This window comes from Podarcis filfolensis (genome assembly GCF_964270895.1).
Source record: "Podarcis filfolensis genome assembly, chromosome: 10".
Classification (NCBI taxonomy): Eukaryota; Metazoa; Chordata; class Lepidosauria; order Squamata; family Lacertidae; genus Podarcis; species Podarcis filfolensis.
This window is the reverse complement of record NC_139612.1, coordinates 52,286,573-52,301,489: the sequence shown is the minus strand read 5'-3', so window position 1 is coordinate 52,301,489 and position 14,917 is coordinate 52,286,573. Positions and strand designations below refer to the sequence as shown.

Sequence of the window (14,917 nt, the reverse complement as noted above, 5' to 3'; positions counted from 1 at the left end):
TTGCAATTTCAGGGGCCGTTCCATGCATTTATCCCTATTTAAATAAAAAAAATACAAAATTGTTCAGTAGCACCTTAGAGACCAACTAAGTTTGTTCTAGGTATAAGCTTTCGTGTGCATGCACACTTCTTCTGATACACTGAAACAGAAGAAGCGTGCATGCAAACGAAAGCTTATACCCAGAACAAACTTAGTTGGTCTCTAAGGTGCTCCTGGACAATTTTTAAATTTATTTTGACTGCATCAGACCAACATGGCTACCTACCTAAATCTATATCCCTATTTGTTTGCCTAGTCTAGTCCTTGACATGGAAGTGAATGGGGAGGCATGCGCTTGATTGGAGCTTCATGTGTGCATTGAATAATTCACAGAGTTCTGAATCTGGTTTCATATGTATTCATAAATACATGCAGTATTTAGACTGGGATTAGGTTGATGGCCCCATCTTCATGAAGTTGGCTACAGATAAATCCCATTATAACTTAGAAGTACCGTAGATGATTTATCTCTAATCACTGTTGAAAGTTGCCTGGTGGTCTAGTTGTTTTCTATGCAATGTGGCTGTGATCTTCCAAAGTTGTGTGCTGGTAAGAGTCCCATTCATTTACTGGTACCTTTTGTGAGCCTGCTAGTAATCAGTTATATATCATTTAATCATCAGAGTGTTCTTGAAAGTTACTACTCCTGAGACAACTCACTCTGCAGTTCACTCACTGTTTGCAAATAAACATGGCAAGCCACATGTCCCTACCTCTGATCCTGGTGTCACTCCACTAATGATATCTTATTTGTAACTGTAGTGTACTTAAAAAGGCCAAGTCATGTTTATATGACCAGCATGTTTATATGACCAACTTCATGTTATTGTCATACCACTTATACAGCTGGGTTGTGGAAGTTAATAGCAAATATTGTATACTACTGGTACTAAATGAACTTACGGGTTATAGAAGCTAGTGATATTCCTTCAATGCTAGTGATATGGAATCATGGGGGCGGGATTGGTGGCAGCAATACTTCTGAATATCACTTTCTGGAAACCACAGGGAGGGAGCGTGTTATTGTATTCAAATCCTGCTTTCAGGTTTTCCCCAGGCACCTGGTTGCCACTGTGAGAACAGGATGCTGGACTAGATGGGCCATTGGTTTGGGCCATTATGTTCTTATCCTTCATACTCTGTGCCCAAAAGTATTAAGCTAAAATTCAAGTGTGTGCTCTGCTGTGTAAATGACTAGCTTATGCAACATCAGTGAATAAATCGTTTTTGCTAACATGCTGTCTTCTGAATTTGCAATGTGTGCTTTCAGTAGCTTGGGATTTTTTTATTTCAGAGATTTGGGTGGCTGACATTTGCCTGCTGGGTATTCCATGTGCACATGGGAGCAACCACATAGTTCTGAATCAAGTTTCATACATACATGTGAATACATATTTATGGTCTGTGTGGGCTTGCATCACCATCCAGGATTACAGTTTACTTGGAGGTTTTCCGAGCATTTCAGAACTCTGAATATTGTTTAAAAGGAAATGTTGTGGCAGCAATAGAAAAACATGGATCACTTAGTGGACAGCAGAGATGTATGTGTAAACATGACTGAGGGCAATATGAGTTGGACAAAGAAGCATTCATGGTACATAGAAGCAGTACGGCTGCATGAGTGGATAATAATTCTGTGTCTGCATAATACCTGCACATTAATTATTTTTGCAACAATAAAACTAGAAAACTTTATTTAAAAGAGATAGGAAATTATTCAGACTGAAACTGTGTTCTGGATATCAACTTCCATGTGAAATTCTGTTACTGCAACTAATAATTATCATGTTGCTTGCATGTTAACATTCCTTTAAGGAGGCAGTACAATAATATATTGATTGCCTGCCCTTCGGGATTATAATTTTAATTATAAATGTATTAGTCGATTTTTAAAATGGAGGAAAGTGTTAAATAACATTTATTTCTTACAGTCTTCATATGCTTCCTTAAATTAGAAACTGGTGGTTTGGCTGCAAAATACTTCCAGGAAGTGAAATATATTGAGTTTGCTACACTTAATTTTTTTAAAATAGGAATTAGTGATTCACAAGCACATTTCATATATATAATTATCAATTTCTGTCCTTTCCTTCCTTTTACTTTTTATCCTACTTCAGCGGAAGAATGGATTGTGGCCAATCCAGAACTCACAGACAAAACAAAATTCACCATCACTGGCCTGCCAACTGGATCAAAAATCTTTGTTCGAGTAAAAGCTGTGAATGCTGCTGGTCCCAGTGAGCCTCGGATGCATCCACAGCCAATTTTAGTCAAGGAAGTGATAGGTGAGATGGGCTGTTTACTTATGTCTAGGGGTGGAGGGATCTGTCCATGTTGGTTCCCTCAGTTTCTCATTCTTACAATCTGAAATTCAGTTCTCCACATTTCTGCAGCAATCCGTTATTTTTTTTTAAGTCCTAATGAAAATTTGAATATTTTGAATACTCCCTGTGAATTAGGAGAAATTTTGTATGCAGTTTTGACTAATGTACGTATTTTTGCAGGCCATTTCCTTTAATATAATGCTATTTTGTATGTTATTTTCACTAATATATGCATTGTATGCACATTTCCCCCTAATATGTACATTTTTGTAAACATTGGTTGGAGAACTGCATCACAAAATTCAGAGAAGTGTGAATTTTGAGTGATGGTTGCGTTTGAGTTCTCTTACTGTATTGAAAGTGTGTGTTAATTAGGTCGCCCCCCCCCCCCCAATTTACCATTGCCAAATATTGTCTTTGAGAAAACTTTAGAAAACAGTTAGGCTCAATTCACATGTAACAATCTTGACTTAAGCTCATGTCTTATTGAACCAAGAATGAGTATTGGACCTGCATGGTCATCACACCCTCATGCTTGCTGCTTTGTGGTCCAGCTTCAGCACTTAGATGCATGCATGCATACATCATTTTATTTGTGTGCAACCTTTCCTTAGTTAAACCATACTCAAGGGGGTCTTAAACGTGAAGAATTACACAATTATAAATATAACAAAAAAAGTCATAAACAATAAATAAAACACATCAAAAAGTACTCAACCAAAATAAAAATAAAGATACAGAAATAATATCAATAACAGCCTCACAACAACAAAAATCCTAAACAATACCCCACCCCAAGAGTCTGTTCAGCAGCCTCAGCTTTTGTCGCTGGAGTCAGTCAGGGCCCCATCCTCCAAGGCCCGGCAAAAAAGGCCTGCAAATCAGGGAGCAGGTCTTCCAGGACTCACAGCCAAAATGGTTGTTTAAACCACAGTTTCCCATTACATCTATCCTGTCCTTTTACCAAGAAAAAGTCCAAAAGGCACAATGGAGCAAAGAAGCAAGTCCTGTGGTTGTAGCACTGCCGATAGCCCAAAGTAATCAACTTCCTTTAACAAAGCAAGAGTACTGGCTCTGGTTTTGCAGGCTCCATATCCAGCACTTCAGCTCATCTCAGTTTAATCTCAGTTTACAGTATTAACTGGCATATGAAGCCAGGATCAGATCCAGTTAATCAAAGACGTTTTTAAGCAAGTGCACTCCCCTTCCTTCTTTTTCAAATTAAGAACCCCCGAAGATTCGTCTGCCAAGACACTTAAAGCAAACATACGTTCGAAGGGTTGGAGAAGCTGTGAATCTTGTTATTCCCTTCCAGGTAAGAAACAAATAAATATAATTATTTATGTGAATGTTGCATGACACAGGCAGCCCCCCATTTACGCAGGGGTTACATTCCAAGGCATTGTTCACATTGGTGATATCACGTATAATTAAAACCCATTGAAACAGCCTTCAGACACCCCATTCTGCCCCTATTATGCCCTTTTAGTGACATTTCAGTGATGTCTTTATGACATTTATGGATCACTTCTGGGTTTGACGTGATGCATGTATACACGGTCACATACGTATTGAACGCGTGTAAACGGGGGGCTGCCTCTATTGTCAAAATAGCAGCGTGTGCTACTGGATTTTCTGCCTGTGTTCAATAATATTTCTTTCTTTAAAAAAAAAAGTTCATATTAGTTTCCAGTAGTCCCAGAACTACTCAGGACTATCAAGAAGTCACTAGAAGAAACAGGTATTTCAGCCTCTCATTGAATACTTGTAGGACCAGAAGAGGATATTATGGTATCTGTTCAGATGTACTAGCTGGTAATGTCAAAAAGGTTAAAGAGTATATGCTAAACGCCGAAAACTATACTAATACTGTGCTTATCATAATAGTACATATATGTGCATTGTCAAGCCTATTTCAGGATGTTCATTAATGTTTAAAGCCCTAAAGACTTAGGCCCCAAATATCTGAAAGACTGTCTCCAACCCTTTCAACCTTCTCAGGTGTTAAGATCTGCAAAAGGGGCTCTCTTGCTAGTCCCTGTCACTCCCAGAAATGTGGAGAATGCTGGCCTGAGAGTACTCTGTGGTAGCCCCTAAATTGTAGACCTCCCTCCCCACAGAGGTGAATCTAGCATATTAATTGTACAGCTTTCATCATTTACTGAAGATGCACTTATTTACCCTGGCATTTGACAGTTAAAGTATTTTGCTTTGTGGGACCCACATTTTTTTTAGAAAATACCATATATTGTTCTGCTTCATTTTGAACCATTTGCTTGTCTTTAACTGTAGCAGCTTAATCTGTTGCATATTATATTGGAGTAACCTACCCTGGGACCTTACACTAAAGGGCAGGTAAGATATCATACAAATAAACAAAATATCAGAAATGCAGCTTTCTCTTACTGTCATTTAAGTCACAGGGAGTTATTTCGAAGCCTCTGCCTTGAAAATAACTTGACAAAAGAAATGCAATATATCTCAATGTGTTCAGAATGAACCTGCAGTTATAGTTCAATAAGCAGCTCCTTGACTTAAACATGCTATTCTCTGTTTAACCTTATTTAAAGATCACCGTAAAATAATACTACAGTCATATAAAATTTGGTCCGTGGACATGTTTGTTTGCTTTCCCCCCACAGGGAAGACCAAGACCTAAGGTCTCTTGGAAGAAAAATGGAGCTCATGTAGATAAGAACCAAATTAACATCCGCAACAGTGAAAATGACACAATCATCTTCATCCGAAAGGCAGAGAGGATCCACTCTGGGAAATACGACATGAAAGTCAAAGTAGACAATCTGGTGGATAGAGCCACAATAGAGATTCAAATAGTTGGTAAGTGTAAAAATTTGGAAGCGATAAGAATATAGGCTGTTAATTGGGATGTACTAGCAATCCTTTGGCATGTTTTGGGCATTCCTAAAACGACTGCAAGAAGCTAGGAGTTAGTACCCACTGTTCTATGATCTCTTGTATGTTCCTCTGTGGTGTCTGGAACTGCCTGCTACAAGAGACAACATATTGAGATAGATACATCATAAGTTTTAAAAATAAAGTTGAATCCCTTATTACTCTGTGTATTAAAATTTCAGAAGGCTAGACTAGATGACCCTTGTGGTCCTTTCCAACTCTACAATTCTATGGTTCTATAAATTTCAGAATATGACACACTTCTTTCTGATATCGTTTTAATCCTCTACTTCAGATCAAGAGTGTATATTGGATAAATGGAAGGGGAAAGTGCAGGAAGTCAAACTGGACATACATTCCAGCTATTTAACTTTGCCGAATTTATTTATCAATAAAAAGCAAAAGGAACTGTGTTGTTCCATTAAAGCTCCAAATCCATAATAGATTAATCCTTTCGTTAGAGCAAACCAAAATGTCACAAGAATGATCATGCTTTCAAGCTCTCTAGCATTGTTCTTCAGGATAGAAGTTTAAGGCGGCAGGGGTAAATGGGACAGGGAAAAAGCTGGTTTGATGTTGTAACCACGTCTGAATTTGGTCACAGTCTTAAGAGGGAATGAATTGCAAACTCAGTTGGATTAGGTTCTATCCAAATATAAAATCCAAGAGTTGCCCAGATCTCTCTCCAGCTTTAAGCGAAACACACAGATTCCTTTGTTAGAGGGAACACAGAAAGAAACGTGGCAGACTTTTTAATGAGCAAAGCTAGAAATTAAATTTAGGGATTGTACTAGTTGTTGTTATTGTTTTTAAGTCAGTACAGTAGAAGCCAACTAGGATAATCTAGTGACTCGAGGGAGTAATGTAACTGTTAATCTTCCTGCTGTGATTGCACCTGACCTAGTTTCTGTGTGAGTCTGGAAGGTTTTCCTTATTATCACAATGAAAAATAGATTCTCACAAATATGCCTTTGAGAAAGTTAGATGGTTTGAGGATACACATGCTGATGTTTCTGAAATCTGCTCTTTTTCAAAAAATATTTAGAGAATGTCAGCCATTCATTCTTTGCTGAAGTATCTTAACTCTTATATTTGAAGTTTTAAAATGCGATACTGACATTTAAGTTGATACAAGTAAAACCTGCAAGAAAATGATACAGTTTATCCTCATCTTCTAATCAGAGTGTTCAGTGTTTTAGCAAGCTAATCATGATATTCTCCAGAATGCTCCATTATTACTTACACACCTTTGATACTTAACGTTCAGTGGCTACTGGTCATGCTCACTCTTCACTGAGCTATTATTATTATTATTAGCCCTTGAGTTGTTTTTAAATACATTTTGTACCTATACAAGCCTCAGGTCTCCCCAAGCATGATACATCCCTCTAGTTTCTCAATTTCTCCCTATACTCATCACCTAAGTGTGCAATTGGGGGAGTAATGGGACATATATTATTATCAAATTAGTGTGGTTGATATTTCCAGGTGATCAGAACCTATGCTGCAGAGGTAACCTCCTGAAACCCCAAACCACACAATTTGGGTAGATACTGTGCTACCTCTTCCCTCAGTGCTGGCATCATCCACCTGACGCATGTGGTCATTAGAATACAGATGTTACCGCTGGAGTGAGGGACCAGCCCGGCAGTTATATGAATCAGTCTGTAGTTCCATTTGATTCAGTAAAACTAGAAACTCAGTTTCTGCAAGTGAATAACAGCCGGCCCTATGGAAATTTGCACAGAAGTTAAGGCCCACTGAGTTCAAACATGCTTTCTGGAGAGAGGATCTATTTTCCCTGGGCTCACTGTAAGCCCTGCAAAGACAGCAGCAGGAACACCAGAGAGCTGGAAATAAGTGTTAATGTCACCCACCCCAGCATCTCTCTTGGCTTCTCCGCTACTGAGAGGCAAGTCAGAAGCTGCATTTTATCTGATCACACAATAATCCCCACAACTACAAGCCAGTTCTGCCTGGAAGCAGGCTTCCTGCAGGGGAATTAGCCTATGGTGTCTGGGCTCACAGTAGGCCCCTTAAGACAATAGGAATGTAATATCTCCCTGACTTTACAAGGGCTCTCTGTTGGTCACCCCACTACCAAGGGAGACAAGTTAATTATTTTGTTCTGTATTGTTATAATATGTACGCCACTTGGGGGATCACTTGATGAGGAGACAGGAAATACATCTTTTAAATTAGAGATGGGGACAATTTGGCCTGTGGCCACTTTTGGCCTCCCGGAGGTCCAAATTGGCCCACAAAGCCATTTCCCTCAAACCATGTGCACCCAACCATCAGCCAACATAATTCATGACATCATCTAATGGGTGCTAGTGCAAGCTTAAATTCTGTGTTGGCTGAGCAACTCTGTTTCCAGCAGTGAACAGCAGTGTAAAACCAAACTGAAGATTTAGCCCCTGCTCATCAGTTTGTGGTTAACTCATGGTTTGTTTAACACTTAGGCAAATTGAGCATATTGTTGCTGTAGAAAAGTGTGAAATATTGATGGTGCTACTTTACTGCCACAGATCGTCCAGGCCCACCACAAATTGTAAAAATTGCAGATGTCTGGGGAGAGAATGTTGCTTTGGAATGGCAGCCGCCCAAGGATGATGGCAATGCAAACATAACTGGGTACACAATTCAAAAAGCTGACAAAAAAAGCATGGTAAGTAGACTTTTTGACCCAGCAAATCTTAGGATGAGATTTTTATGTGCAAGGTTGTTTGGAAAGGTTGCTACTTCTTGTGGATGTTGTGTTCTTTTGTGATACAAGATACAAGCTGCCTTTTCAGCTGCTGCTGCTGCTACAAAGGACTTTACAACAAATTTGACCAGCATCTGTGATATTTGTAGCCAGGAAAATCCCTTACTTCGTAAGGCCATTGGATATTTTTCTCTGCTGCCTATTAACTTCAAAATCAGCAGTGCTGTTAAGTAATTTTGCACTCTGGACCTGTTGCTAATGTTTAGATGGTTTCCCCCCACTGTGTTCTCTTCAGTTGACTTGAGGAGTAAAGCAGTTAATACATTTTTTACTAAATAAGTAAATGAAACAAAGCCCTGGTCCCAGTTGCTGTGACTGTTGTGAACTTTATACTGTTTGCATTGCTGTTACTTCTCTGCCAAGCTGAACAAGAGTCTTTTGAAGTGTGCTTTGCATGCTGTACTCAATAAAGTATTCTTGAATGGATTTAATCTTCCATTAACAACATTGCTGCTTTAAGGTGGATAACTATTCTAAGCCAGCTATATAATATACTCACCCAGGCATAAACCACCCCAGACCCTGCAGTCATCATGTGACAACCTTCTCTGTGTGCCCCCTATGAGGGAAGTGCAGAGAGTGGCAACACAAGAATGTGCCTTTTTAATGGTGACCCCCTGGATGTCATGGACTGGCTGCATGCAAAGCAATGATGGGAGGTACCAGCTGGGAAACCCCCAAGGGAACCCCCAAAGTAAGAAGGCTCAGAGCCCGGGCATTGGTGGTGGGATGACGATGAGTGGTCAGAGGGAGCAAACTGGGAGGAGGAGTTGTCAGAAGCTGAAGAGATAACAGGGTTTCGTGAGCAGGAAAGGCTGTGGCAGGGAGCAGTTCAGAATCAGAGGCAGAAGTTTCTCCCCCCTAGTTTCCCAGAACCCAAAGAGGTATGAAGAGGGTGGAGCAAAGACAGGCAAGACGAAGGAGCCTCAGACTGCAGATTGAATTAGGTCTGCACATGTGAATATGTCTATACAGTGGTACCTTGGGTTACAGACGCTTCAGGTTACAGACGCTTCAGGTTACAGATTCTGCTAACCCAGAAATAGTACCTTGGGTTAAGAACTTTGCCCCAGGATGAGAACAGAAATCGCGCGGTGGCAGCGGGAGGCCCCATTAGCTAAAGTGGTACCTCAGGTTAAGAACAGTTCCAGGTTAAGAATGGACCTCCAGAACGAATTAAGTTCTTAACCCAAGGTACCACTGTATATAGATATATAACACATAAGCTGTGCTTCTAAGCTTTTCATTTTATTTTGGTTTGTTTACTTAGTTTTAATGTTTGTAACACTTTTAATATCTTTGGGGTCAGTTCTCAGTGGGGGCGGGGGGGACCTACTAACAAATACAATAAATAATAACTTGGAAGACGTTTGTGAGTGGCCATGCTGATTCTGAGGTTTACTGCTGAACTGCTTTGTTGATGTTATGCAATGCAATGTTTTGACTATGTTTAAATGAATTTTTCCATGGTTTCATTGTGTGTGTTCACTGCTCTGGGATCACAGGGTTTAAAGGGCAATCTATAAGTGTAAATAAGAAAAAGCAAGCAAACTAAGTAATGTGGACACAACTCCTTGCAATGGGAAGGGTTTTGCATTCCACCCCACCCCCCACCCCGACTCCAGTCTCTGGCTTTGTTATCTGTGGTGCACTTTAGTGATCAATAGGCAAAGTGAACTTTGCCCTGTTCCTAAGTTCAGAAAACTCAAATTTCAGCATATTCCTTTCCTAGAATGATCATCTGGACTACTAAAGGGAATGTGCCAATTACTAGAATTCACTTTCTATTCATATTTTACTGCAAAGTATAAGTCAGTAAGTAAGTAAGTAAGTAAAGGATTTCTTACTTCACATTTCATGAAGTACAGCTTCATCAAAATAGTACAGCTATTCAAAAAGCTTATCATTTGCCATAATTGGGTACTTTGGAAAACCTATGAAATGGTGTATGGCATATGGTTGCTGGTTTTGTTACATAAGCAGCTGCTACTTATAAAACTAAATGGATATCTTTATTTCTGTTTCACCTATTTTGAGCTTGGGCTTTTTGGTGAACTTTCTTACTTCCCTTAACATTTGATCTCTTGGTTGTCTTCCCAGGGGACCCATTTATGAAATGTCAGTTTGCTTAGTAATGGAAGCAAGTCCTGTGCATGCTTCCCTGGAACTCAGTGGGCCTTACTTATAAATTGATAATCACGGGATTGAGTTGTTCATAGCAATTTAACCTGGCCTTGTATCTTGCAGGAATGGTTTACCGTCATTGAACACTACCACCGGACCAGCGCTACCATTACTGAACTTATCATTGGGAATGAGTATTTCTTCCGGATCTTTGCTGAAAATATGTGTGGCCTCAGTGAGGATGCAACTAGGACAACAGAGAGCGCTGTGATTGCCAAGGATGGTTAGCTAGATTAACTCTAAAACTATGACAATGAAATAGAATACAACAGAGCACAGAGCACTCATTTCTTGGAGTTGAGGCATAATCTATTTGTCTTTGAGAGAGGAAAAGCCACTTGTTTGCTCAAGTTACTAGGATGATAAATTCACATAAGATGTAGAACTCACTCACCAGAATCAATGGGAATTTTATTTTTACCTTCAGTATAATGCTGAAACAACATTTCAGCTGGCCTGAATGTATAGTGGTCTGATTTTGCCATTCTGCACAGTGCACAACCAAGTGCTCATAGTGTGGATTTACTCATTCAGTTCATTGCAGGAATGCTGTCGAGTTTGTTCTGAGAGCCAGTTCACATAATTGGCTCACAGCAATCACATTCCATTCAGGCAGATGTATGTATTTGTTTGTTTATTTAAGTATTTAAAAACCTCACTTTCCTAAATGTATATCAAGGTGGTATACAGCATATGAAGTTATAATAAAATCAGCAGAAGCATCCATATAAACATCAATAGAACATCAATAAGTCCCAGTTATTTAAAAAGAGAAAAACATATTGCAAAGGCCTGTCTAAACAATGCAATATTCAGAATACTTCTAAAGTGCATTTGTGTGTGTGTGTGTGTGTGTGTGTGTGTGTGTGTGTGTGTGTGTGTACATACAGACAGACAGACAGACAGACACACACACACACACCCCAACCTAGTTTTGAGGAAAGAGGAAGATGGTCAGAAAAGTTGAATGCGTCCTGTCACTGCATATTATGCCTAAGCCACATTGTTCCCAAAGCCCATAAACTACTTACTATCCTATTTTGAGAACATAAGGAAGACTTAACCCATGTCTGCTTTACAAGGGAGATTTGGCCAGCTCTTGCTTTATTGCAGAACTGGCACATCCCACTTCTTTCTATGAAAGATATTCTGCATTGAGCAAAATGAGGATTCTGAATGGCTACACTATCAGGCGTAGCAAACAACGGAAATAATAAGAGTATACTCCAGGCCTCCTGCTTAGCTTGTGGGTTTTCCATAAGCATCTATCTGGTTGGCCACTGTGGAACACAATGCTAAATTAGATACACCATTGGTCTGATCTAGCAATCCACACTTTTCACTCAGTCTTGCAGCTTAACCTAAGGTTGTGGCACCAGGATGGTGAAAGCTGTAGTAATTAATGAGCTGCTAAGGTGCCACCTCTTCCACACACTTACTGTTTAGTTCAACTTCAGCACCTGTGGACAGGGAAGAAGGAAAACATGGAGGCAGTGTAGAAATGGAAAAAAGCGGGATTCTAATCATATAAAGGATAGAATATCATAGTTGATTGTGGTAAGCAGAGTGAAGGTTCCGAACAGGGTTGTTAAGATGTAAACAGTATTTCGTGGCAATGATTCTCCACAATCCAGTATTCCTCTAAAGCAGCCTGTGTTAATTCTCTTTTGATTTAGTGTTGATGTGTGTCACATGCTAGGCCTGCTCTCTACATACCTGTTAAAAGGAACAATATCAGCCACACAGTATGGCTAAAACAATACAAAATTCTATTTTTCTAGCAGTTCCTGAACTTTTGTTTTACAGGGAAAGTCTACAAAAACCCAGTCTATGAGGACTTCAATTTCAATGAACCACCAATGTTTACCCAGCCTTTAGTTAATACATATGCTGTGTCTGGTTACAATGCAACTTTGAACTGCAGCGTCAGAGGAAATCCCAAGGTAAGCTATCATGCTGAATGACATAAAAGTCTGTACATCAACACAGACATTTCCAGATGGGACAGTGCTTTAATCTGTTCACAAAGCACGCCAGAACTTAGCAGGCAATGGAAAGATTATGTAGTAAAGTAGGCTTCACCAACTTAGTGCCCACCTAGCTGGGTCTGATGGGAATTGTAGTCCAAAACATATGGAGGGCAACAGGTTGGCAAAGGCTGTAGTAAAGACTGGATTCCTAAGATCCCACCTCTTCCACACTCCTGCTGTTTAGCAAAATAGATAAGTAATCCCAAGACCAAAAACAACCTACTTTGCTTCTTCATCTCTACTGTGTAGCTACTGCGGTACTTACTCGTTCGTTCATTTTATTTATACCCTGCCTTTTTCTCAGTGAACGACCCAAGGCTGCTCATAGCATAGATCAAAATAGATATAGCTAAAAATGCACAATAGATATAAATATTGAAAAACAATAAGTAACCCAATTAAAACGGTACTAAAAAAACATTCAAAATCATTCAAAAGCACCAAAACACAAGCCCAACACCCAGTCGCAGCAGACCCTGCCACAATAGCCAGTTAATGGCCAAGGGTCTTTCTGCGCAAAAAAGTCCTTGCCTGCCAGTGAAATCAAAGCAAAGAGGGGAGCAGCCTAGCATCCCCTGGAAGGGACTTCCACAATCTAGGAGCAGCCACTGAGAAGGCCCTCTCATACTACTTAATTCTTTCCTAACTACATACCGTACTTGAGCTACTTACAGTTGCCAAATTTTTACTCCTCCTGAAGTTTTCCTGGCAGCTTGAGACTCAGAAATTAAGCAGATGTCTCATTTCTTCGTTACTTTTTATTTGGAGAAATAGGGAGAGCAAAATATTGGGAACTTCACATACACCTTTTTCTTTTTCTATAGCCATGATCACCTTAATGGACACTGTTTTCTTTAAATTGGCTAATTGGATAATAAGTCTATTGGGGATGTTGGTTTTGAGAGGTAAAGGAACCTGCATTGGACTTTCCTCAGAATCTTCACACCTAACTATAGAATTTAGGAAATAACAGTAAAAACAATCCAAACAGGTGTCCCACTCCACAAACCCAACTAACTAATATAAAACCTAACCTAACTGATATAAAACCACAAAAGGAAATGTAACTTGTGCTTTGTTTTGAACTACTCCGTGTTGCTGTTTTTTAACTACAGCCCAAGATAACATGGATGAAGAACAAAATAGCTATCATGAATGACCCCCGGTACAGAATGTTTGGTAACCAGGGAGTTTGCACCTTGGAGATCCGCAAGCCCAGCCCCTTTGATGGTGGCACATACACTTGCAAGGCTGTCAACAGTCTGGGTGAGGCAGAAGTTGAATGCAAATTGGAAGTTAAAGGTAAGGTTGTCTCAATGAGCTCAAAATTGTTTCTGAGGGGAGAGAAATATAGATCAGGTCATGAGCCCTACTTTCTTAATGTTTGTGATCCTAGCAGAGAGCTACATTTTGCTATTTGTTGTTGTTTAGTTTGGAGGAGTAAAATTAATGAGTGAAATGGTGATAGACTATTATGAGGGAGCAGTTGATTTATTGACCATTTATTTATTTACTTGTGTCATTTGTAGGCCACCCCATAACTGAAAGGTCTCTGGGTGGCCTACATTAAATAAGTAAACAACAACAATTGAAGTAGAAAAGAAGTTGTAAAACCACTTAAAGCACACACACACAAAGAAAACAATACCAAGATGTTGGTGAAATATTTTTGAATGTCAATAATACATCTCAAGAACGTTATAGGGAGGATACAAGGATGATATGTGATTGGATCTCCATATGTTTCTCTTTCAATTTATTTAATGTTTTATTGGTATATTGCATTTCTGTTTGTTCTGGACTTTGATTAACTGTTTGTGTAATTTATTAGTTATCATGCCCAACTCAAAACAGGACAGAGGTCCCACAAAATGACCGTGCTTATATAGAATTGAGCATTAGGATAGTCCTGTTTCTTGACTCCTTTTTACTCTGTTGTCCACATAGAAGCAATGACATCATCCCAGGCAGAGCTCACTGTTCACCACATGAGAAACAATTAGCTATAGAAAAGCCATTTTGTTTATTTTCAAGCCTAAAAGGTCAGGTTGGACTAATCTTTCATTATAAAGCATAAGCTTTCCAGTTATAAATCCCACACTGCTGCAGAAACTCAATCTGTAATTGCATTACTCACAATCCAGGATAAAAATGCCACTATGCTTTGGTTTTTTTTAAGCCACAGCGATTTCTGTGCCACCAGTGACTCATACATTGTGGTAAAAATGGCTCTAAAATGTTCATATTCACAGCTTTTCCATCCATGAGTCCTTCCATGTATAACAGTTTTTTTACTACATCCCAAGCCATAAAATTCTGTTTTAACTTCCAGAGATGGAAAAGCTAAACATCTTCACACTGAAAGCATGCATTTCATTTTGCTTCACAGCTGGAAAAGAAATCCCTTTTATTGCGAATATCCCATCCCAGACTTGTGTTCATTTCCCTTTCCCTACTCCCTACCCACAAAATTTGGTACTTGATACTGTTTTATTAACTCAAGTCAAACACCTCTTACTTAACCAGCTGATTGATAATCCATCCTTAGAACAGTTCAGCAGACTTCCTTCCTGCTAAACTGGTTGAGCTTGTAGCTCATACTTTCCTCATAACCAAGTCACAAGGTCAACAATGTTTACATCCATTTAGTTGCTTAT

The 14,917-nt window shown here is 39.4% G+C and overlaps 1 protein-coding gene across 6 annotated transcripts in view; it reads left to right on the top strand.

Annotated features, from left to right (window-relative positions):
• MYBPC1 (myosin binding protein C1) overlaps positions 1 to 14,917 on the top strand; it is a 111,882-nt gene that overhangs the window by 90,583 nt on the left and 6,382 nt on the right. For all 6 annotated transcript variants that reach the window (XM_083574177.1, XM_083574182.1, XM_083574179.1 and 3 more), the window contains 7 exons: positions 2,157 to 2,324; positions 3,590 to 3,678; positions 5,006 to 5,201; positions 7,808 to 7,947; positions 10,294 to 10,453; positions 12,037 to 12,173; positions 13,376 to 13,562. In XM_083574177.1, the coding sequence (XP_083430303.1) occupies positions 2,157 to 2,324; positions 3,590 to 3,678; positions 5,006 to 5,201; positions 7,808 to 7,947; positions 10,294 to 10,453; positions 12,037 to 12,173; positions 13,376 to 13,562 (1,077 nt within the window). The remainder of the gene's footprint in view (positions 1 to 2,156; positions 2,325 to 3,589; positions 3,679 to 5,005; positions 5,202 to 7,807; positions 7,948 to 10,293; positions 10,454 to 12,036; positions 12,174 to 13,375; positions 13,563 to 14,917) is intronic.